General features: G+C 48.8%; 1 protein-coding gene across 1 annotated transcript in view; it reads right to left on the bottom strand.

Annotated features, from left to right (window-relative positions):
• GRIK1 (glutamate ionotropic receptor kainate type subunit 1) overlaps window positions 1-25,853 on the bottom strand; it is a 121,559-nt gene that overhangs the window by 50,295 nt on the left and 45,411 nt on the right. Inside the window, exons 8-10 of the mRNA XM_016216503.2 lie at window positions 17,585-17,638; window positions 14,645-14,818; window positions 7,321-7,464 (exon numbers count right to left, since the gene is read on the bottom strand). Of these exons, the coding sequence (XP_016071989.2) occupies window positions 7,321-7,464; window positions 14,645-14,818; window positions 17,585-17,638 (372 nt within the window). The remainder of the gene's footprint in view (window positions 1-7,320; window positions 7,465-14,644; window positions 14,819-17,584; window positions 17,639-25,853) is intronic.

Raw genomic sequence — 25,853 nt, 5'->3', positions numbered from 1 at the left:
TCAAATCCTTAATAAAAGCTGCTCTTCAAAGGCGTGGGCCTGGTGCCCGATGCTCTCCCAACCGTCCCGTCGCCCGGTCAGCTGGGACAACGGCCTCTGCGGCTCCCGAAGCTGCTGGCAAAGGGGTCAGACTCCAGGTACGAGGACGGCTGCTGACCCCCACGTCGCATAAACTCTGAGCACAGGGAATAAACGACCGTCTTACACCCGCCACCAAATTCTGCTTCCTATTAAAGGGATGACATGTTGGCAAAGCCGCAGAGGGTGGCCTCGGTCACACACCTTCTCCCGCATCCTTACCCCCGGCAGGCGGGGGAGCCTTCGGGCTGGGACTGGGTGGCCCAGTGTTCATCCAAAACCTGTTTCTTCTTTACGGCTTCATGCTCGTTTCCCCCGTCTGAAAGGCGCGGGCGGCCTAGCGTCCCAGTGTCATCTGGACACTCCCTCACTGTCCTCCAGCTTTCACCTCCGAGGCCCCAGCCCCCACCGCTGGGCTCCCACCGTCCTGTATTCGCCCCGGAGGCGCTGGGCCCCCTGTATCGGGCGGATGGGGGTCGCCTGCCCCTCCTATCTGACTCCTGACTCATCGGGGGCAGGGGCCCAGCGCTTCACAAAACCCGTGGTCCACGCTCTTCCTGCGCCACCTCCTGTGGGTCCGTCAGTTAAACACACGGACAGACGCTCCTTGGGGGGAGGCGGTTTTGTTGCAACAGAATCACACGCCCGGAGCCAGATCCTCTCTGCACCGCACCAGCTGGACGAGTGGGTCAAACCCACCGCGGCTCCAAGTCCATGCTCCTCGCCTGTCAGGCGGGGATACAAACGTCGGCCTCGCAGGGCTGCGTGAGGCTGAGAGCTGGGATGTTCCCCACACCTAAGCCTCTGAGGGCGCCCAGAGACGGTCGTGCTCCTCTCGGCTCCTCGGGGATTTCCACCAGGTGCAGGGGTTGAATTCGAGTCCGTCCTCAGAGCCGTCACGTCACCTGTAAAGCCGACCTCCTTACAACAACGTGTGCAGGGAGCATGTGTAGAACATGCCACGTTGAAGAAGGTATTTGCCAGTTATTTCAGGAAGCGTCCACCTGCTCGCATGGCTGGGACGTTGACAGGGCCCCCCGACAGCACTGAGTAGGCCAGCAGGTGAAAGCAATCGCGTGTTGGCTGTTATCTGAGACACAGCAGGTGTTTCTGTTCTGAGCGGACCTTTCGGGTGGTAAATCACTTTGTGACGCAATGCCGGCTTGGAGCAGACTTAATGGGACGAGGGCACCAGGTGGGAAAGTGTGGCCAGGCGAGAATGAACCTGAAATTGAAACTCAATCAGGCAATTTGTAGAAAGAGATGGCTCCGGTCCACCGGGACCTTTCTTTAAACGCCCTTGGAATAGGGGACAGGCTCTCCCTCTGAGGGCAACCACCTCCTCAGACTTGCTCCCGAAAGATCCTCACCTATTTTCTCTCTCTCGGGGACAGCGTGGCCTTTGCTGGATTTAAATCTTGCTTGTGCTTTACTTCGACGTCTGGGGGTTGCCGGCGGTGTGCGTGGGGTTAGAGGAAGCTGTAAAACAGGACCCTCCCAGCACGATGCGGCGACAGGAACTGGGACGTTCTGGGAAAGACACTGACGTCGAGAGAAAACCGGAGAGTGTTTGCCTCCTTCTCAGTCTCAGTGACTTAAATGGTGTGAAAATCAGCAAATCACTTAAAATCCTGCTCCACAGGACTACACACTGTGGGTGCACTGACTAACCCAACCGTCAATTGATTTAGCCGGCAATGTGCTTCCCTAAATTACATCGAAAGCCTGCTTTCAAATTGAGAGATGACAGCAGTTCAGTCTCCCAGGGGCTGGGAACAGGAACAGTCAGATTCCGTGGGAATCAAGATAGCGCTCGGCTCGGGCTCCTGCTGGGAGAAAGCTCCGGAAACCGCTAAGAAATCTGTTTCTTCCTGAGACAAGTCAAGTGCGCCTCCTGTCAGAAACCCTGTCTCGTTATTACGAATTTCCTTTAAAAACAGCTTTTTAAGGACCGGGCCTGGGCTTGGGGAAGGGCAGCAAAGAGGGTCCAAAACCTGTTTGTTTCATTCCCAATTTAAAATGTTAGGGGGCAAATTAGATATCTGCATAATCTGGACAAAAGAGCCAAATACACCTATTTCTTAATTCATAGGTGCCAGGAACCTCCCTGCTCTCAATTCCAGGGAGGGCGGCCAATCAGTCCCACTGCTCAGGCTTGTCCAGTTTTTAAAACTGAAAGTCTCGTGTCCAGGGGACACCTGCAGTCCCAGGTGAACCAGGACAGGTGGTCATCCCAATTCCAATATAGAACTGTCCTTTTCCCAGTAAGTCGCCTCATAGCATCAGCCACAGTGTTATAAACTTTTTTGAAGGCTGCAAAATGATTAACGTAACCAAGAAAGGTCGTTCCAGGTCGTGCGTTTCAGTACAGGGTGGGGCAAGAGTGGCTTATTTCTGATTATCTTTGTTAAAACAGAAAAAATCTGAATTTAAACTTGATTGTCAGAACCTTCCCGCTTTAAACGACGGCTCCGTTAGGCTGGGTGCTGAGCTGCGGGCGTCCATGCACCGCGGCCCTGAGCACGACCCGAAGCACCACCTCTCCTGTTTGTATCTCGAATAGGGTTGTATCAGCAGGGTGGCATTCGGCAGCCTTTCTCTAGTTTCTGTTAATTGATTCATATACTCTGGTCATAACTTGATTAATACAGTGTTGAGCCCCATCAATTTTTTAATGCAACTGAGCACAGCATTTCTGCCTGGGGATTCCGAAGAACGGTCATTTATGGGAATGCGCCGCCCAGCACGTCTTCAGTGTGAGCCTTGGCAACGAGTCCTCCTGTTTGCCCTGTGCTCTGGTAGCAACGAGGCATTTTGACAATAAATGCCGCTGATTGAAATGGCCGTTAAGTCCCATTTCAGAGGTTTGGGAGCCAGTAGAGGAGTTATTCCAAAATGTCTAGCTCAAATTAAAAGGGGGAAATTAGAGTTGTGGAATGCAAATATTTTAAGATGGGAACATACGATTATGGTCTCTGTTCTCATAGGGGCTACTTGGTAACCCTCTGGCATACCTCCTTGGTCTTGTGCTAACTTGTAGTATTTCTGTTAAGCCAACTATGCATTTATTATATATCCGTACGTGATAATTATACATTATGTTAACTATCTGTGTTAGCTTTCTCTTCTCCAGTGGAGAGTGAATTTCTTGATCGCCGAAAATGTTTTACTTTTGTTTGAATTCTACCACCTGCATTCGATAGGTACCTGAAATGTGTGTAGAAAGTAAGATTGAATAAGGGAGCGTTTCCAAAGGTTACACCCATTTAACCCATGGAAGGAAGGCGGGGGGGGGGGGGGGAACGAGCCCTGGGGGTCAGGACGTTCCCCTCCTGGCCCTGACACCGAGGCCGCAGGGTCACAAAGAGACGATACAAATGTCCCTGCCCAACACACTGTCCCATCTCCTCTCCTCTCCTCGAAATCTCAGGACAAGTCGACCCCACAACCTACACATCAAAGGGTTGAATCACTCGACAACCTCATGGCCGTGATGCCAGCACTGGTGGAGCTGAAGGGACAGCCAGACTCAGTTCATTTGCACCCCCAAATCAGCTCTTATCCCCCAGTCCAACTCTAAAGAAGTTTTCCTTGAATCTGGAAGGCTTTCCACATTCAGGAATTCCCTACTGGGCCGTGAATGTGCATGGAAGGAACGACCCTTTCAGCATCTATTGAGTCCTTAATGAATACACTCATTCACTTGTTTAGCAAGTTTTCGTTTTCCTGGCACTTTATCACAGAATTACTAACAGAAAGATCAAGAGATGAAGGGGCCCCGCTGGCCTGGCTCAGTGGCTGAGCGTCGACCCAGGGCCCAGGAGGTCACGGCTAGATTCCGAGTCAGGGCACGTGCCTGGCTTGCCAAGGGCTCAATCCCCGCAGCCTGCAGGAGGCAGCAGAGCGACCGGCGTTTCTCTCCCGTGGATGTTTCTCTCTCTCTCTCCCTCTCCCTTCCTCTCTAAAAAAAAAAAAAAAAATCAATAAAAACATATTAAAAACAAAAAAGATCAAGAAGTGAAGGTACCTTGGGGTAGCTGGTGCAGAGAAAAGAACACAGGGGAAGGATTTTATGGATTTTAAAAATCCGCCTACACTCGGCTCTGTCCCCTGAAAGGAACAGGTCACAGTGTGGTTCATGGTGGTATTTTGCTTGTTTTTAATCAAAGGCGGCTCAGTCTGTGGCCCGATGGACTCCCGCACAGTTACTGTCTCACGCCCCCAGGGTAGGTACAGGGACATATGCCTGAGACTCGCCCTCCGTCTGAGCAACGTGATCTCTTCCAGTCCCCACAGTTTTGGGCCAGCTCTCAGGAAAGCTGCTTTAAAACAAACCTAAAGTACACACAGTGATGGGGGTAGAAATAAGCATTAAGCAAAGGGAGCAACGACACGCGACCCTTAGGCCACACGACCTCCTTGGAGGTCAGCTATTTCAGGAACTGAAATGGGGCATTTGTCACATTCTCATCTGCTCGATCTATAATTATTTTAACTATTATATGTGCTGTTTATAACCCATTATCTTGCAATAACAGCTTGCACGGATCACTGCATAATTTTAAGATATAATAGCTTTTCTTGCCAATATTTGATTTCCAACTCTGCATCTGCTGACTTTAACTGTATCTGTGCCACGCACTCTGGGTAAACATGTTACTTCCTAAGGACTTATCTTAGACTAGGCACCTGGCTTTTCTTTTTGCATAAACCTGTTTCCTTTTGTGCTGGTTCGTGGGATGAACTGTTTGTCAAGATGTAATAAATTGGCTTCTGAACTTGCCAATCACCTACGTGGGCTGGAACGTGGACCCGAGACCCAGCAGGTGGGAAAGGGGTGGCAGGTAACGTGAGTGATGAAACCTGGAAATCTAATCATTACGGCTGGACTTATTCAAGTTACTTTGGCCATATTAATCAGATTATTGTCTTTACTGGGTAGATAATCATTTTTATAGCTAATCGACATGTTCCTTGTCTATGAAGATAAACGTTTGGATCCCACACGGGTGTAATGAATATCTTTCTCTAGTTAGCCTGGTTGGATGCTAAAATTTAAAAATTTATTTAAAAATGTATTTATTTAGGGACAGTCATGGAAGCTCTTCCAAAGAGAAGAAATTCCACTGAGGCTCCTGCCAGATCCAATGTCCTCTAACCTGAGGGACAGCGTGTCCTGCAGTCAAGGTCACCTGGCTGCAGTCTGGAGCCACGGTAGATAAAATCCTGTCAGAGCCTAAGTTTCTCCAGGGACTTTAATTTTCTTCAAATCTGCAAATTTTCACCCACATCCCATATATTAAAAGGTAACAATACTGACCTACTAAGTGAAAGTCCAAATAAATATTAAGGCAAATAGAAGTGCCTTAGGGGAGAATTTTATCTTTGGCTCTTTGATTTTTAAGAGCTTGAATTTAAATATCTTGCTTATATATTCAAATGCATCATCTTCACTCCATCAGAACAGAACCAATAAATTACTTTTTCATAGCAAAATAGGGGCAGAAAGCTGCCCATATTTTACATTGGTCTCAGTGATTGCTCACATACGTTGGCATCTGGAAATATTTCTCACTCCCAAAGAGTAAATTTGTTTTGGTCCGGCCTTGGCAATAACCTTGATTTGGAACCTGGGTCCTGCTAATCCTCATCTGTCCAGTCCTCCCCTAATGAGTCAGACTCATCCCTCAGGGGGACGAAGAGGGAACAGCCCTGGAGAAGGTCCGTAGGTGCCGGGAGACCAACAGAGATGGAGGAGAAGCATTATCTTTCTCTAGGATTTCTCCCCTTCTTCCCCTTATGGCTTTGTCCCGCCCCGGCCTTCTCAGCACCGAGAGGAGAAAAGACACCCTTCAGCTGAGATGTGAGCACGTATCCCATGGAGGGCACCGAGCTGGCACCATAGAGGGTGGTGTAGACTCGGCTGGGCCTGGCTGCTCCCAGTGTCTCATGGCATCTTGTCCAGATGCTCCAAGAGCTGTATGGTGGGGTCAACGGCAACTCGAGGATGTGGTGGGGGGAGGGGCACGTAATAAGAGAGCCACAGGTGTTCAATGGCCATTCACCTCACTAACTTCAGATAAGAGGTTTCTTACAGACCGTTGGAAACTGGAGGGTGAAACGAGGCTGTGAAAAGGTAAGATGCCTCCGTGGGCCCATCACTCAGAAAAGAAATACATTTTGAGAACAGACCAAAGACAGGACAGACTTTGACTTGGTTGCTGTGCCCAGGCCCTGACTCCCTCCGGGAGTTGGCCTCAGGAATGCTGACCATTCTCTGGTCCCAAGAACGGGCTGAGCTGTTTGTAACATCATAGATTAGCCACCTGGTTATCGGACTTTGAGCCCCTGAAGGCCGGACTGCAGACCCTCCCCTCCCCTCCCCTGCCCTCCCCTCCTCTCCCCTCCCCTGCCCTCCCCTGCCCTCCCCTCCTCTCCCCTCCCCTCCCTTCCCCGTTACAGGTGCAACTCGCAGCTGCAGGTAGTTAGCTTCTCACTGGTATATAATCAGCCAACTGGCGAGGGAGTCAGAGCAGAATTTCCAGGGCGACCGACTGCTCTTCCCATACTGCCGGCAATAATGATTAAACGCTCCTACATGATTCAACCCTGTCTCTGCTTAATTTGGCTCAAGTAGTGACAGGCGGCCTTGGACCTGCTGTGTCCAGTATCAGATACACGTTTATGAGGAGTTTTGGGGATCCTACAACAGGGTCTTGTAAAGGGAAGTCCAGGATCCCAGGGCAACAGTGAAGAATCTCTTGCCCCAAACACCCTGTCCTCTCGCAGATGCTTTAGTGCACCGGGTGGGTGTTGAACGAAACTGGACTTTTCCTGTGAGCTGACAAACTAATCAGAATATCACGAGGACCAAAAGGTCCTTTTGTTCAGCCCTGCAGAACCCAAGGCTCAGGAGACACTGGGTGATGGGCTGCAGTGTGGACCATCTCTCGTCTGCAGGGACCACCACCCACTCCTTGACCCACCAGGCCTGGAATAGCACCCATGGGCTCCTGTAAAAGTGGGTGGAGGCCCAGCAGCAGCTGAACCTCAGTAGAAGTGAAGGAGCGTGAAAGTGATGACCTGGTAGCTCTTTTAAACTTCTCAGCGTCACACTGGAAAATTCCTGGTAGGAACTTTAGGAGTGAAATGCCAGGGGAGCCATATATATGGGAAGGACCCCACACCCTGGACCCGGCCCTGAGCTGATGGAAGAGGGGTCTGGGAGGGAGAAGCACTTGCCTCTCTGATCAGGTTCATGAATCTGGGTCCCAGGCGCCAGGGCTTGTGTCGGTGGCATTGCAGGGAGCTGACGGCCAGCTGGGCCGCCCGATGGGAGGCGATGGCCACCAGGTACACGGCGTCGTACATCAGGGCCGCTTCCGTCTGCGGGGAGACACACACCACGTTTTATTTTTCAGTTTTTCAATTTTTGTTAATCTCACCTGAGGATATTTTTTCCATTGATTTTTTAGAGAGAGTGGGAGAGAGAAACATCGATGGGAGAGACATCGATTAGTTGCTTCCCACACATGGGGCTGGGGATCGAACCCACAACCCAGGTATGTGCCCTGAATGAGAATTGAACCCGAGACCCTTCAGTCTGCAGGCCGATGGTCTGACCATTGAGCAGAACCAGCCAGGGCTGCTTGTTTATTTTTAGTAACTGCTGGAAGTAAATCTAACAGCTGGCTCCCAGGAAAGCATTCCTGTGTCTGTCACCTCCATTTACCAGGGTCCAGAAGGTCGCAGTTACGGAATCAAATCCACCGGCGGCCTGGGGAGACCCTCTGGGAGCAGATGTGTGTGACTTGCTCAGGCTGTGCCTGCCCTTGTTGGAAGCTGCTTTCCTGGCAGAGACTGAAGGAGTCATTCCTTCTGGGCTTGGGCACCTCCTCCCTCCCTTCCTCGTGAAATTTCTCTCATTTGCAAAAATCCACATAAATACTTCCAGCATTTTCTACAACATCCTGCCCTGTGGTTTTCTTTAAGGCTAAGATCTTATAATACCTTCACATTTTAGTTGAGGGTTTTCATGGAAACTCCAAATATCTTAGCTGGTTTGAAATTCTCAAGAACCCGGCAAAATAATCAGGACAGAAAACCCTTCGTTCTGAAGGAACACCGACCTCCACGCAGGATATTGACTTGGAGAGGGTCAGACATAGAGCCAGTAATTAGTAGAGTTAAGCCAAGGATCCTGGTCACAGCATGAAGATCGGGTGATTCTCTGCAACAACCCAGTCCTGTGCCCTGACGAGGAATCAAACCTCGATCTTCTGGATCCTAGGTTGATGCTTAACCCCTGAGCCACGCTAGATGGACTGGAGTCAAAATGTTTGAGGTTGGACATGACTTTCTGTTTTCAGATTTGAATGTTATGACACATATAACAATATTCTTTGCAGATATTTTTAGTACATGAAGTTTTGATAAATGCTGCATAGCTAAAAATACTAAAGTGGAAAATAGATAAGTAGGTGGGAAGTACAGATGCATGGGTTTTCAGTTTTTAAAAATCTTATATATTCATACAGGTATCTGTATATGTATGTGGCATACACAGAAATGACTAGGAAGGGCTCCGGGGAAATTCACCTTAGAGAATATAATTTTGGAGAATGCAATTCTATTACAGTGATGACGTTCCTTACATATTAATCGTGATTCATTTATGGAAAATTTTTGAAATAACATTAGAATAATCTCTGTCTTCACTGATCATGCCTATTTCTTATTTATAAGGGCTCTCTTTAAACTTTTATGGAACTATTTCAGGCCTCCATGAATATTTTTCATTGAACATCTTGAGTCTTTAGCAGAAGCTCACTTTGTATTTACTTAGTGGAGTGATTCCTTTACTAAACATATTTATTGAGGGTCTGCGCCGTGCCAGGGCTCGTCAGCCTGGGGGTGGAGCAGAGCTCAGGAAGACCACGTCTCGATCCTCATGGAGTTTATATTCGTGTAGGGAAGGCACTGAGCAAACATCAAATTATAACGTATTTGTTCATAAGGCTGCGAGGAAAGCCAAGCAGGCTCGGGGAGAGAACAGGGCTGTGTAGTGTGCATATAACCCTGCATAGGTTCATAGAGGGCCTGTCCTGTGAAGGGTCTGGGCAGAGACGAAGGATGAATGAAATGCAGTGCCTGGGAGGTAGAGACCCAGTGGAATAGAAACTGCAGCGACTTTTGCCTTGAAGGTTGAGAAGAGCGAGTTTGAGTGCAGAGAACTTGAGAACAAAGGTTAGTTAGCACCGGGCCCAGGTGTGGGACATGGGGCGAGGTGGGCCCTCTTTGGTGGGGGGAGGGATTACCTTTTGTTTTTCACCTGCATGATTTATTAGTTGTCATAGGTTTATAACTTTTTAAAAGTTTTAATAGCAAGCATGTAACACAGATTTATAAAAAGTATAAATAAATATGTAAAATAATGTTGATGTCAACAGGTGTACATGGGTCCAGAGGGATTTTGGTTCCCCATGAACTATTTTTTAAAAAAATTTATAGTTGACATATAATATTACATTAGTTTCAGATGTAAAGCATATTGACGCAACATCTACACACCTTACGGAGCGGCCACAGTAGCCTCCTGTCGCCGTACATAGTTTCACGATATTGTGAGGTGAGGTGTGAGGTGCTATCCCCTGTGGTTCTGATTAGAATTTCCCTGAGGACGAGTGACGCTGAGCATTTTTCATATGTCTTGGCCATCTGCGTGTCTTCTTTGGCCATCTGTCTGTCCAGGTGTCTGACTTTTTAATCGGGCTGTTTGGAGTTTTACTGTTGAGCTGTATGAGTTCTTTACGTATTTTGGATATTAACCCCTTATTAGGTACATCGTTGGCACGTATCTTCTTCCATTCGGCAGGTTGCCTTATGTTTTGTTGAGATTCCTTTGCTGTGCAAAATATTTGTAGTTTGATAAAATCCCATCTATTGACTGATGGATTGATTTGCTTTTGTGGCTGTCACCCTTGGAGACAAATGCAAAAAAAAAAAAAAAATTGCTAATAGTGACGTCAAATTGTTTATTGGTTATGTTTTCGTCTAGAAGTTTTGTGGTTTTAGGGTTTACATGTAAGTTTAAGTCTTTTAGAGTTTCTTTTTGTATATGATTGTTAAATTTCATTTTTTGCATTTGTCCAGCTTTCCCAGTACCACTTATTGAAGAGACTGTCTTCTCCCCGCTGTATGTTCTTGCCTCCTTGTCAGAGAGTAATTGTCCATGTAAGTGAGGGTTTATTTCTGGGCTCTCTGTTCTATTCCATTGATCTATGTGTCTATTTTTATGTCAGTACCATGCTGTTTTGATTATAGTATATTTATAGTATAGTTTGAAATCAGGGAGCATGATACCTCCAAATATTGGTCTTTCTCAAGATTGCTTTTTCTGTCCAGGGTCTTTTTTGTTCTATATAAAATTTGTAATTATTTTTTTCTGGTTCTGTGAAAAACATGCCATTGGTATTTTAGTAAGGATTGCATTGAGTCTATAGATTGCTTTGGGTGGTATGAACATTTTAATGATATGAATTCTTTCAGTCCATGGCCATGGTATATCCTTCCACTATTTATGTCTTCTTCAACTTCTTTCATTAATGTCATACAGTTTTCAGAGTACAGGTTTTTCACCTCCTTGGTTAAATTTATTTCTAGATATTTTATTCTCTCTGATGCAATTGTACATGGAATTGTTTTATTCATTTGTCTTTCTGAGATTTTGTTATTAGTGTATAAAAATGCAACATATTTCTGAATATTTTGTATCCTGCAACTTTACTGAATTTATTAGTTCTAGTAGTTTTTTGTGGAATATTTGGGGTTTAATAAGTATAGTATCATGTTACCTGCAAATAATGACAGTTTTACTTCCTCCTTTCCAATTTGGATGACTTGCATTTATTTTTCTTGTCTGATTGCTGTGGCCAGGACTTCTAGTACTATGTTGAATAAGGGTGGCAACAGTGGGCATCCTTGTCTTGTCCCTGATCTTAGAGAAGAAATATTTCAGCTTTTCACCATTGAGTATGACATTAGCTGTGGGTTTGTCCTATACGGTCTTTATTATGTTTAGGTGTATTCCCTTTATACTCACTTTGTTGAGAGTTTTTATCATAAAAAAGATGTTGAATTTTGTCAAATGCCTTTTTTTCTGCATCTATTGAGATGATCATATAATTTTTATTCTTCCTGTGGTCTGTCATGTTGATGAATTTACAGACACTAAATCGTTCTTGCGTCCCCGGAGTAAATCCTACTTGATCATGGTGTTTGATCTATGCAGTGTATTGCTGAATTCAGTTTGGTAATATTTTATTGAGGATTTTTACATCTATGTTTATCAGAAATTGGCCTATAGTTTTCTTTGTAGTGTTTTTTTCGTGTCTGGTTTTTAGCGTCTGGCTAATGCTGGCTTCATAGAATGAGCATGAATACTTTCCTCCTCATATTTTTGAATATTTGATAGCATTAACCTGTGAAGCCTTCTGGTCCTGGACTTTTGTTTCTTGGGCGCTTTTTTGATTACAGATTCAATTTTATTAGTAGTAATCGGTCTTCTGTAGAGATTTGCCATTTCTTTCTGATAGGGTCCTGGAAGACTGCATGTTTCTAGGAATTTAACCATTTCTTCTAGGTTGTCCAGTCTGTGGGAGTATAATTGTTTGTAGTATTTTTTTCTTACAACCCTGTGGTGCTGGCTGTCACCTCTCCGCTTTCATTTCAGATTTTATTTATTTCGAGGCTTCTCTCTCCTTCTTGTTGAGTCTGGCTAAAGCTTTATCAATTTTGCTTATCTTTTCAAAGAAATAGCTTTTAGTTTCATTTACCTTTTTTTGTTTATCTATTTCTGCTCTGATTTATATTCTTTCTTCAACTCACTTTGGGTTTTGTTTGTTTTCCACTTTTTAGTCACTTTAGGTGTAAGGCTGGACTGTTTATTTTACATTTTTCTTGTTTCTTGAGCAGGCCTGTATCCCTGACGTTTCCCCTTAGAACTGTTTTTCTTTGTCCAATAGATTCGGGATCATTGGTTTTCATTTTAATCAGTCTCAAAATTTTTTCCCCCTTGATCTCTTTATTAAGCCGTTGATCATTTGGTAGCATGTTGTTTAGTCTCCATGTGTTTGTGTTTTTTTCCAGTTTCCTTCTTGGTTTTGATTTCCAGTTTCATAGCGATGTGATCCGAGAAGATGCTTGACACTATTTCAATCTTCCTAAATCTACTGAGACGTGTTTTGTGGTCTGACATCCATAATGTATCCTGGAAAAGTTCTCTGTGCACTTGAAAAGAATGTGTATTCTGCTATTTTGGGGTGGAGTGTTGGGGTGCTTTCTGGACTCAGCAATCAGTGCTTGGACGCCCTTGTCTTGCCCTTTGACTTTTCTGTGGATCTGTTCCCACCCCCCCCAAAATCAGCCACCTGGGCTGGGAGCGGAGAGAAAACACAACTGCAAAATGGCCTCTTCGGATAAATAAAGGTCCATATTACGCTTTGCAGGATCCATTTCTAAGCTGTATCTGAAGGACTGTGGGGTCCCACTTGTAGTGGGCACTGCGTTCTACCATTTTTTTGGAAATTGTATTGACATGAGCTGACATGGCTGCTGTCCCCACTTTCGTAGACCCCGGTGAGCCAGCCTCTTCTGATCTGATAGATCCCACCTCCCGTTTTGTGGTTTATAATAACAACAAGAAGAACATCAACAGCCCGAAGACGCCTCCCTTAGGTGAGATGACAGTTACAAACTCTGGGCAGAATGGGACCTTGTCCACCCGCTGGGTCTAGGGACTGGCTCTGCCGTCCCCCCCGTCCCCAGGATAGCCATCTGCCCGGGTCACTGCCCAGTCCCGGGAGCACCTCACACCCAACCTGCCTCCAGTGTGAATCCCATGGCTCCGTCTCTCTCGCCCACTGGCCTTCCTCATACCAGTCGGTGCAGACAGGCCGTCTGCCAGCTCAGGCAACCGAGCAGGACACATGCTTTGCTGAATGTTACATGTACTATCACCGGCCTCTACATAACTAAACAAACTCTTAGTGGTGCCTATCAGATGCAGGTGACGAATATTTGAGATTAATCCTGGATAGAAACCTTGCAGGGAGGTGGGGGCTGGTCAGAGGATTTTGAAACACATTTGAACTCCCTGAAATTACAAATCCCAGGGAAGAGAAAACTGACCCCTCACTCTCTCGCCCACCCTCTCCCACCCCTTTCAGAGCCCAGCATTCCGGGGACACCCTCTGTGTGCTCATTCGCAGCCATGTTTCAGGTCACCGACGGCCCCTTGGCAGCAAGATGCGCCCCCTGACTCTCTCTCACATCATTTGTACGTGTGAAGGGTTATTTCTGGCTTGAGAAACAAGTAGGGACCTTGAACTTGAAGTCATCCAGAGCCACTTCATTCATTCATTTATTTCTCCTTTTAAATTGTTCCTCATTAAAAAAAGCAGGAAAGAAAAAAAAAATCCCAAGTTCATTTCTCTGTGAGATGATGTCTTTCAGTTATCAGTAAATTGCGTCTTAAAAGCCAGAGTGTTTCTTCCGATGATGGGGACAGAGAATGTGTTGCCAATTTAAGATGCTATTACCTGGCTGCCTTCCCCCCTTTCTTCTCCCTCGGATGACACTGTTCCTACACAAAAAGCTTTTTAAAAAAATGCCCTGCTATTTCCCTCATCTCACAGGGAGTTTCATTAGAGACCTCGCCGAGGGTGGGTGACAACGAAAGACAAATGATGTCAGGAGGAGCCCTGGAAGAGCCGGTTGCAATTTATCTGTTCAGCGGAGCAGCTCTCTCCCTCTCTCCCGTCGGGGGCGGGTTGGCACCTGCTCCAAGAGCGACACACAGCAGGCGTGGGGCACCGTCAGTGTGTGCGAAGGTGTGGCCCAGGGGCCCGGGTCGGGGAGCGTGTGGATGCAGCCGCTGTGTTCGAATCCAGTACTTTCCACTGAGCTGCTTCTCGCTGAGATGGGGCAGAGACCAGGAGGGCAACTGGTCCTGCTCAACATTTGTTTTAAATATGTATTTTTAAAATTGATTTTAGAGAGAGAGGGAGAGGGAAACATCAATGGGAGAGACTCAACATTGATCGTCCGCCTTCTGCAAGCCCCCTGCTGGGGTTCGAGCCCACAACCCGGGCATGTGCCCTGACCTGGAATCTAACCGTGACCTCCAGGTTCATGGGTTGACGCTCAACTGCTGAGCAGCACTGGCCGGGTGAGCACAGCTTTTATAGGCGGCTTCCTCCCCCCTTCTCAAGGCCACATTCCAGCGGCAAACTCTGGCTGTGTTTTTGCTTTGTCTCCATTTGGCCGACAGTGGACCGGGGTGGCTACCCTTTAACTATTTTTATCTGAGACCAGTACAGTCAGAAAGCCAAAAATAGCCGTTTTTGATATAACCTTGCACAGCAATCCAAAAACATAAAAAGCTCCTCCGCCCTCCCACCAGTCAAGGCTCAGGTCATGACACTTCTCACTCTACAGAGGCATGTGGGGTCCTTAACCGGCCCCCTGAGGAGTTCGACACTCTCTGGGATGTTGCTCTGCGCCTCACCGTCATCACGCCGTCCAGGAGCCCGGTCTCGGGCCGCGGCGGGGCCTGCAGCCTCTCCATGGACCACCTCTCCACCACGGACGACACCTGAGGGCTGTCCACGTGGAGCAGCCGGAACCCGGTCACGTTCACGCCGCTGTACCGGTAGAGCTCCAGGTCCAGAGCAAATAAGTCCTGTGCGGCGGGGAAATGACAAGGCGGGGGGTTAACGTTTCAGCGACCGCAGAGGCAACCCACAGCTTACGGCGAAGACGCCCCACTTCCCCACCGTCCTTATGAAAGCGCATCTCCCTTGCTCTGCTTGCAGGGCCCCTGGGAAACCCCAAGGCCGAGGCAGCTTTTGTCTTCGCCCGTTTTCGGCAGCACGTGGGAGGCTGGGTAAGCCCCGAAGCGGAGCTTGGCTAATGGTACCGAGCGTGCCCTCGGGCAGCCTGCACACCGAGGAGCTGGGGGTTCTGCTTACAGGACAGAGTCACTGGGGCATCGGCAGGGCCTCTGCGCCCGTTGGGTTCAATGCCTGTACTTTATACATAAGGAAACTGAGTCCGCGGGTGACGTGGTTGCCTGGGGGGGGCCCGCTGGTCAGTGGCAGCGCCCTCCCTCGTCATCGAGGCTTCCGGCCCCGCATCTTGCAAAGGAGGCCAGCTCTGGAAACTGCATGTCAGTTGACAGGAAGATCCCTTCAGCAGGAAGTGGCGCTGCCCCCAGCACGGGGACCCCCGTACCCCACACAGCCAGGGCACGGAGAGTGCTCGCTGGGCACAAGCTCGGGGGAGGACCTTCAGGGGACGAGCCGGGGCATCTGAGCGTGTGGGTGCGGGTGTCCTCTCAGGAGCCTGTTCCCTGCCCCCCAGCGGCGTCTCAGGAGGAGAGCTCGCCCCCCCCCCGGGTTTTCCATCACGGATGAGGCCGAGCGTAAACCAGGAGCGTGGGACTCGCTTCACATTTAAAATAGACACGGGTCCTAACTTCATCTTTCCTCTTCTATAAAAAGGCTGGACTGTAAACTATAGGATTAAAATATACAAATTAAATCTGAACCAAACTTTCAAAATATAATTTAACAGCAAAAAAATCCGTTCATAACCATTTCCCAACAATGAGGTCGCTGGATTAGGCAAGTGCCGCACAAGACAGCCCGTCATCTGTGACGAAGGTGTCACGAGGCAGGAGCCCCGTCGGGAGCCCCCAGGCCGTGTCTGCAGGAGACGCTCAGGGGCGGTTCCTCCGACCTCCCGGCTGGGTGCCCTTTCCCCGGACAGCTGGGTCGGGGGCACAACCCTGGGCGCTCAGAGCTGAGCTCCCCACTCGGCCCCAGGGCGTGTGAACTGCCTTCCGAAATGTCGCACTTCCTTCGCTTGCACTAGGTCGCTTTGTTTTTTCTTTAAGTTTTGCTAATACTCGTGGGGAAGGGCAGCAAGGATGAGAGGGCAAAGCCGGGCAGGATTCAGGTAAAACCAAAGGAAGGAGCCCAACGACGGATTTAAAGGATAAATCCCAAGAACGGGCGATTCCTTTATCACAATGAACACAAGGAGCCACTCGGCCGCAGGAGGTCGGATGGACGGACGGACATGCGCAGAGTCCCTCATGGATTCAACAGCGCGATGTGCTGACCGAGGTTCCACCCACGGAGAGTGGACAGTCGGAGACCGATTTCCACGCCCCCGTGAGGGAGGGACCGGGAACCCAGGGGGTGAGACAGCCCGCCTGCCCTCCCTCAAGGGTCTCCCTGGGGACCAGCCGCTCCGTCCCACAGTTCGGGTTCTTTCTCAAGTTTCAACAGAACCCATCTCGGCGTGTCCCGTGGGGTTGGCAGAACACCCGAGGAGGTCAGGTCACCGTGAGTAAAACCCGGGTGTTCATGGTGCTGGGCAGGGGCTGTGCTTGTGAAGAGGGTCAGATGGTTCCCAAGGTTCCCCGACTCTCCTGACAGAGTGATCAGGTGTCCCCGGGGGGGGCGACCACGGAAACGCCACGAGACAGAAGCGTGGTTTCAGGACTCCTGCCCTGCACCCGCTCCCTCGCCCGCACCCGCTCCCTGTGCCCCCGCCCAGGCTCAGAGCCGGCATGATTTTGACAACTGCCCCGAAGCCTTTGTCTCGGGCTGTCCTCTGCATCCCTCGGGCCTCAGGCACCCCGAGTGAGGAGCGAGTGTGGCAGCTTCCGGTCCTTGCTCCAGGTTCCTCGGTCTCCCTCGCGCCAGCCTGCCTGCCAGCCTGCCTGCCTGCCAGCTCTATCGGGCAGATGGAATTCGTGCCGACTCTCCCAGCATCTGAGTGGACTGTAGGCAGCACAGCCTCGCGGGGGAAAGGGAGGTTGGTTCTGTTTCCCTCTCATGTCAGAAAGGGGGGGTGTGGGGGGTGTGGGTGGGGGTGTGTGGCTGACTTTTGAAATTGAGCGAGAGCCGTCACATCACTTTCATGTGCTAAATGCCCTAAATCATTCTTCCTTGATCTGATAATTTCTCAAAATTTAAGGTGTATAGTTTTTTTTAACATTTCTTAGTCTTAAGAGTCATGATTTTTCTTGGGTGCAAAGCATTCAAGGTGCAAAGCACCCCCCAGGCTGCTCTTCCTGACAGTCTTCACGACACCCGGCAGGCGACCCCGCCTAACCCAGCCCCCGCTGGACACGGGCGGCTGAGCCAGGTCACTCCCAGCAGCAGGACGCTCATCACTGCGTCTTCAGGGTACACGGAGATGCCAGCGAGGCTTCTTTATGAACAGTTCGCACTTCGACAGTTTCTACTTAATGGAAGTTTCATTTTAATCCCTTTCTGGATGCACATTTTTCGATGTTAAAAAAAAAAAAAGAAAGAAAGAAAGAAACCTGCTTCTCAGCATTTCTGGTCAGAGGATTCTTAGAAAAGAAGCCAAGTCCCCGTGACAGTGCCCCCCCGGGACGCCGTGGGGCTGACGCTGTGTCTGCCGCGCTTACCAGGGTCGTGAAGAAGTAGTGATAGTACTCGGTCATCATGCCCATGAACAGGATCTGCAAGAGAGACACGGAGGAATCAGAAGCGGTGTGATCGTAAGAGACCAATAATTAGCGGGCGGCTGCAGCCGATTGGAAACAAAACAGGAAGGAGCCTCGGAAATCCAGACGCAGGAGAGGAAGTGGACCCACGGCCGACGGGAGCTGAGACCCGAGCCGTGACCGGCACCCGATGCCTCCTCAGGATGCTGTGTCTGACTCAGAGCAAAGCAATTGGACAGATGATCAGATTTAAAAATAGTTTGTGCTGCCAGCTGGTGTGGCTCAGCGGTTGAGCATCGAGCCATGAACCGTGAATCGAGTCGCCGGTTCGATTCCCAGTCGGGGCCCAGGCCCGGGCTGCAGGCTCGATCCCCAGTGGGGGGCGTGCAGGAGGCAGGTCAATGGCTCTCATCACTGCTGTTTCTCTCCCTCCCTCTCCCGTCCTCTCTCTCAAATCAATAAAAACATTTAAAAATAGTCTGTGCTGAACCAGTTTTACACTTGGAGTTGCCCATAACGGTGCAGCAGGGCCTTCCCCACCCAGGTTCCGGGGTGATCCCGGGGCAGGAGGCCCTGGCCGGTCCTCTTAGCTTGAGTCTCGTCACGACGCCGCAGAGGAGAGCTCGCTGCGCCCCGGGTTAGCCGCGCCCGGGCGCAGACGCCCGTAAGTGAGGATCTGCAAACGGGCTTCCCTGAAGCCTCCCCTGTCCTCGCTGATCCTTCAGGAGGAGAGGATTTGTCACAGACGGGAGGCGGGATGTTCTCGCGCTCGGTGACCTACCTGGCATCTTGCTGGCTTCAGACATTCTGTGTGTCGTCTTGCATTTGGCCAGAGGGAAGGAGGCGGCGGGGAGGACACGGTTCCAGTGGAGATGGCTTATTAACTGTGATCTTACTCTGGGATTCCTGGAAACGTGTCCACTGAGAAGCAAAAGTGCCAAATGCTCTGGAGATAGACTATTGCTTCTAAATCTCCTAACTCAAGGCTATCACCTTCCTCGGGGCAGGTGCCAGAAGGGCTATTTGAGGCTGTTTTGGTCGTAGTAGAGAAGCGAATGGAGAAGACTCAGAAATCGGACTCCACGACGCAGATGCAATCTGGGTGCCGACGGGAGTCGGCTCTGGAAGCTCGGCACTCGGATAGTCACGGGGACGCCCTGAATCAGACCTTCTGAGGGCGGAGCCTGGGCTCTTGTATTTCAAAGCAATCGCTGAGAATCGCTGCTCTATGGAAACATTAAAGAGCAGGGACTTTCATTATTTCAAGTGAAAGATGGGTTGGGAAGGTCTGGGCTGAGGCAACCTAGCCACAGGAGGTCCTGGAAGGTGCCTAAGATGTGACCAAAGTGATTTTGCAGGAGAGGGGATGAGGGATGAAGAGGGTGCTTGGTGACAGCACAGGACAGGCCACCCGGAGGCCCTCCGCCCTCTGCTAACCTAGAAACCAGAGGAACAGTTGCTGAAACTGTACCGTCATGGAGATGACAAACGGCCGGAAACTCTCCCCATGAATCACGCGCCCAGCGTGGAGCTTGCTCCTGCCGCGATAACAAGACGGGGCTCACAGAGGGCTTTTCAAAGGGTAGCACTGCTTTGGGGCATCAATAACACTCGAAGCCCTGCCTGGCGAGGCCTTGTTAGCAGGTCTCTGATGTCACCGGAGCGTAAAGAGCTAACCTGCCGGGTCGGTCAGGAATCCAATTTTTCACTTCAGTCATTAGATGGTGTAATTGCAGCCAAGACTGGCTCTGGAGAGGGAGCCGGGCAGGTTGTACATCAAGACATAGAGCTGAACACTGAGGCTTAAAATATTGTTTCTGGAACTGAAAACAAAACACAAAGGCACCTGAGTTTTCAGCTTTCCACCTGGGCTGATGTTTCTTTTTAAATTTTCTTTTAGAGGGTTTTTTTTGGTTAATCCTACCTGAGGATATTTTTCCATTGATTTTTAGAGAGTGTGGAAGGGAGTGAGGGAGGGAGGGAAAGAGACATGGATTGGCTGCCCCACACGTGCCCTGCCCGGGCTGGGAAATGAGCCCTGGACCCTTCAGTGTGGGGGTGATGCTCTAACCACTGGGCACACCGGCCAGGGCCACTATAGAGGTTTTTGATCACCAATTGAGGGCATAGGCTTTAAAAATAAATGATATTGTTGTGGTGATGCACAAAACAAAAATCTAAAATATGACATCAAAGTCATAGAGAAGGGGGAGTAAAAATTCAGTCCTTGTAGAATGTATTTGAACCTCAGTGCCTATGGACTTAAACTGTACTGCTACAGATCAGGACGATATACATGAACCTCCAGTAGCCACAAACCAGAAGCCTACAGACACACAGCAGTAAGGAAAGGAGCCCAAACACTGAGGAAAACCAGCAAACCCCAAAGGAGCTCAGCAGAGAAAGGAACCGAGCAGAGCTGGAAAAACAACCAACAACGCAGCAAGCACACAGGTGTCAATAATCACTTCAAACGAAAATGAATCACACGCTCCGGTAAAAAGACATGAGGCGGCCGAATGGCTTCAGGAACACGACCCGTCTGCTGGTAGGAGACTCACTGCAAGTCTGAAGACACAGACTGAAGGTGAAGGGATGGAAGAGCAGATAGAAATGAAAAGAAAGCCAGGGTAACAAACTCATATCAGACGAAATAGACTTAAAACAAAGAATGTAAAAAAAAGACATCACATGATGATGAAGGAGTCAGCCCACAAAAAGGCTATAACATCGTAAATATCTATGCACCTGATACACAAAATAATTATTAATAGACATAAAGACAGAAATTGATGATCATACAATAATAGGGGACGTTATATCCCGTCACATCAATGGATAAATCATCCAGACAGAGAATTAATAATAAAATAATGGCCTTAAATGTCACATTAGACATTTATAGAAAATTTCATTCAAGAATTGGACAAAACTTTATTTCAAGTGCACGTGGAAGATTCTCTAAGATGGACCACTTCTTACGCCACAAACAAGCCTCCATACATTCAAGAAGATTGAATTCCTATCGAGCGTCCCTTCTGACCACAGTGGCACGAAACTAGAAATCAGCTGCAGGAAGAAAACTGGAAAAAGCACAAGTACCAAGTACACGGAGACTGAACAGCTGGCGAGGAAACAACCAGAGGTACAAGGAGGAAATCGGCCGGCGATCACCAACTACCTTCAGACTAATGAATACGAGGACACGGCCTTCCAGGATTCATGGGACACAACAGAACCAGCTCTAAGAGGAAGTTCATAGCTACACAGGCTCACGAAGCAAGAAAAATCTCGAACAACCCAACCTCCCACCGAAAGGAACTAGAGAAAGAAGTGCAGACGGGACCCAAAGCAGACAGAAGGAGGGAACTAATCACAATCAGCGTGGATACAAATGCAATAGAGATTTATGAACACAGCAGAGAGGTCCGTGGAACCAGGAGCTCGTTCCTGGGAAAGATGGATGTACCTTCTGCCAAACTCATCAAGAAAGAAAGAGCTGAAATAAATAGAATCCTGAGGGAAGGAAGAGTTGTACCGGACACCACAGAAATGCAGAGGATCACTGACGGTGACCGTAAACAATTACACGCCAACAAACCGGACCCCAGGAAGACACGGACGCATTTCCAGAAGCATCCGACCTCCCACGGCTGCGCCAGGAAGAAACAGAAAATCCGAACAGGCCAACTACTCAAAACGGAGTTGAAGCCGGAATGAAAAAGCTCCCAGGGCACAGAAGCCCGGGACGAGATGGCTTCGCAGGAGGGTAAAGGGTGCAGTGCTTTTATTAGAAGCAACCATTCAACAAATTATTTTTATTAGTATTTTGCTGTAGCACCTGGAGGCAGAGATTCATTTGCTACGCCTCTTATCTCATGCTAGAAACGAGTTACGAAGATGCAGTGAGTAAACAGCTAACAGGGCTACCACGTTAGAAACAATCCTCACCTCGGGAGTGAGGATATTTTTTTCACTGATTTTTAGAGAGAGTGGAGGGGGGCAACATCACATGAGAGACACATCGATCGGTTGCCTCCCACACGTGCCCTGACCGGGGTTGGCAATCGGACCCACAACCCAAGTAGGTGCCAGGTGCCATTGACCGGGGATGTTTTTGAACCCTCAACCGGCCGGTTCACAGGCCGACGCTCTCACCACTGAGCCACGCTGGCCACGGCAGGTCTACCACTTTTAATGCAAAAAGAACCCTTAGTTCCCGCAGGTTCACTTTTCACTTGTACTAGAAAAATCGCTGTTGCTGACTTTCCTACCTAGCGCCTGGGCCAGTGGATTCTGACTCCTCCCTCGAACCTCCTGGACATGGAGTGAAGAACCAGGTATAGTCTTGTTGGGCCACTGGCCTCTTTAGGACCCAGGTACATGAGAAATTTCCAGGTGAGGGTAAAGCCAACGGCACCGAAGGTGGTGCCTTGAAACGTCGACTTTACAATGACCTGTCGCCCGGTAGCTGTGCGCTCTGTAAGGGAAGCTGCTGCAGCTCACAGCGATTTTCTTCTCTGGGTGCTGGTATTTCAACTAAAAGTCATTAGGGATTAAGAAAATGTCACATCAAGATAAATGCCAGTTTTTCAAATAAAAAGTATAATCATAATACGGGGAGTTTGCAGAACACGTTTCCCTAAGAAACGCCACCTCTTTGGATGCTGATACTGCACTTTTCCCCTGGACGGGTTGGGGGGTCGCTGACCTCGGCCATGTGCAGGTCTCCAAGGCGGCACTGTCGGCAGCAAGCTCTGGCTCTATTTAAATCACTTTGACGGCCCAAACATCACGTCCCACACACTGATAAGGAATGACGTGGCTGTACTATTTGTACTAACCCTCAGTGGCTTCCACTAATGTGTTCTTTCATAGCGTCATCATTCCTAACAGAACTATTCTTCTTGAGTAACCCTATGACACCCCATCATCGACTAGATAGCAGGTAGTCAAACCCCACCCTCTCGATAACATCATGTGTAAGGGGTGGTGCCTCCTCGCCTTGATTTTGGAAGCCCCGTAGCGTGGACACCTTCAGTGTCCAATTCCCCGACCTGAAGGTCACAGGAAGGATTGCATCTCCTGGCCCCTGGGCCCTGGGTGGGGCATGAGCTTGTTTTGTCCAAGGAGGCGGGAACGATTCTGATGTGTTACCTCTGAGCGCTCCGCCCTTGACAAGTGACCAGCGTGGTTATCAGAGTCAAAAGCAGGTGTTTTGTCTGAACAAACACAATTTTCTTTTTTGGTTTTGTTTCATGCACCCTGCAAGGTATGTGAAGTGTTCTTATTTATGGAGAATTTAAGGTAAAAATTAGCAAATAGTAAATGACTGGGTCCTCTACTAAATGGCCTCATTTAATACATTGGAGTTTTTTATGGTATTTTATCTGCCTGTTGCCCGGGCACAGTCTTTAACACTCAGAAAACATCCAATATGAGTTCACTGAATAAATGGTGGAACCTACATCTCACAGAGTCACCCTCAGGAGAAAGGATCTGGCTAATAGTCATGGGGGGAGGCGGGGGGAGCGGGAGGGACCCTTTGGTAACATCTCGAGTTTATCAAGGAGTCTGATGGAAGCCATGGAGTCTTTCCCCGAAAAAGCCACTTTGAGGGGCCTGAGAGCTGAGCCTCCCCGATCCTGCTCCAGGCTGAAGGCGCGCTTTGGTGTCCAGATCTTCAAATCCTTCACCGGTTCCGTCTGAATTCCCCCACCTCTATTTCAAGAATGACTTCTCTTTATCACCTGTCACAGCAAAATTTTGATGCAGCTGGAATTACTCCCTAGCGCATTTCTGAGGCATGTGGTTTTTATTACTAACTCTGATGGAGACAAATCCAAGTCCTTTCCCAGATCTACAATTTGGAGATTTTTGGGACTCCTCAAATGGATGCCCCGTACACTAAAAATATGAACATATTTCAAAGCCTTGGGTACACTGTTGGTTATCCACAGAGGTCAATAAATTCATGTGTATATTTAATAACATACTCATATCTATGAACTGCTCCTCAGAACCAAGCTATGTGCTCAGGAAATGTAAATCAATTTTAATATCAGAGAAGTCTCATTACAATGAGAATGTGCTGCCAACGTAATTATATAATAAGCTATGAATTACCACCCAGTAGTATCAGCAGAGATTCATCATTCTTACGTTGTCAGAATGTATCCAGAGTAATGAGCTTATCACCAGGTAACTGTCTCAAAGGCCACCCAGGACTCTGGGAGCTTTAAACAATGAGCTGCTTAATTGTCTCCCCATTTATTTGAGAGCCTACTAAGTATAAGGCAATGTGTTAGCTCTTTATGTCTGGACTAGTCGGGATTTTTTTTTTTTAAGATTTTTAAAAATTGATTTAGAGAGAGAAGGAGAGAAACATCCATGTGAGAGCAAAACGTCAGTCGGCTGCTTCCTGCAGGCCCCCCGCCAGGGATGGAGCCCACAGCCCAGCATGTGCCCTGCCTGGGAATCAAGTTGGTGACCCCTCAGTGCACAGGACTCCCAACCAACTGTGCCAGGCCCGCCAGGACCGGGGGGTCCTTGATCACTTGCATGGATGGAAACCCAGCGCTGGAGGAACCTCAGCAGGATTAGAATCCAACAATCCTATTTTACAGATGAGCTGACTTGCCCAAAACAGTGTATTTTGAGGGCCTAGGAAACTCAGGTCATGGGCACGTTGGAATCCGGTTGGAAATTGAGGGTAGGCCCTGGAACACGTTTCTCATCTGTAACCTGGGATATTTTGAGAGAATAAGAATATCATTCCAGTCAAATGCGTGGTGTATTTTGGCACAGGGAATATCCGTCCAATAAATGCAAATCTGTTCATTCTATTGAGGAAAGCGCAGAGTTTGCAACTGGCTCTCCCAACTTTCCACCTAAGACTCCAGCCACAGTTCTTTACGTCTTTAGAAATTAGCTGCCTGGTCTCCGACCAGCCGGCAGACGTGGGAGAGCAACACCAATGACATTCATTTTCGGGTCTCTCTTCCCCTCAAGGGGGCGGAGGTTCGAGGGGATGGTTGCTGTTTTCACTTATCGCATCTTTATCTCCACCAGTCACGGCTCAGGGAATGTGTGTCGGCTGAAAGCGTGAATTTCTCTGCTGCGTGTCCACCACTCTCTCGACTCGGCCGTGGGACTGTGGGTACAACAGTGTTTCTTGAGGATCAGATGAGACATTTCGGATGTGTGAGTGAAACGGAACATGGGTAACTGAGGAAGGGCAAGGGTTTTCTAGGATGTGTCCCGGGCTCCAACACTGCGAGGACCCGCTGGGTCTTGGTGCGCACAGCAGCGGGATAGGGTATTTTCTTTTGTTCCTAAATCCTAAGTTGGGTTTAAAGTCCCAGGCCAGCCACCTGCTGGCTCTGCGACCTCGGGAAAGTTACAAAATTCTCTCTTCTCTCTGCCAGTTTCTCGAACAGAGGCTTTTCTCATCAAAGTTACATGAGTGACGCGTTTCCCCCGCGTAGCTCAGGGCCTGGCGCGTAGTAAGTCTCATTAAACAGTCGGGTCTTTGGCCTGTTCTATGTGTTGATGACTAGAAATGACGATCTGACTTAGTGGGTGCAGGTTCCAAACACAGGTTCTGTGTCTTCTGTCCCAAGGGATGAAGACTGAGGGTGGACACATGACCTGAAACCCACCTCCCGCCTCCCCTCGCCCTCCTCACAGCCACTGGGCACCACTTATGTGGGGAAGAATCGGCCACATAATTACACTTCCCAGCAGATGGAAGCCAGGCATTAAAAAATACATTTTCTCTCTGGCTTTGCTTTTATGTTAATTAAAAAAAAGAAAAAACACAACAGAGGGAAAAGCAATATAATTCTACAAAATATTCTGGCACTAAACTGTTTTATGGAGACTAATGGCTCATTACGATGCTATGCTCACTGCCATGTGCTGGGGGCTGGGGGTCCCTGTTCCGATGCATGTGGTCGTGTAAACAAGGCAGCGGGTTTCCCGAGTGGGAAAGAGCATGTTCACGCTCGCCCACCGGCCGCTGCACAGCTCGGGGTTGCCCAGCCCCGCTGGACGGAGGACCCAGCACCCCCCCACCCCGTCCAAGAACCATCAGGATCCACCTGCTGTCCAGAGAGCGACTTGCTTTCTTAATCCTATTATGGGATTTGGAAGCAGCTGTGCAGTTCTCCAAAGAGGCAAATTTATTTTCAGGAAGAATTGTAGGTGCAAATGCAGAACTTCTGGGGTC

Source organism: Miniopterus natalensis, chromosome 6 (assembly GCF_054644295.1).
Source record: "Miniopterus natalensis isolate mMinNat1 chromosome 6, mMinNat1.hap1, whole genome shotgun sequence".
Lineage (NCBI taxonomy): Eukaryota > Metazoa > Chordata > Mammalia > Chiroptera > Miniopteridae > Miniopterus > Miniopterus natalensis.
The sequence above is the reverse complement of the archived record's forward strand: the minus strand, read 5'-3'. Positions and strand labels throughout refer to the sequence as shown.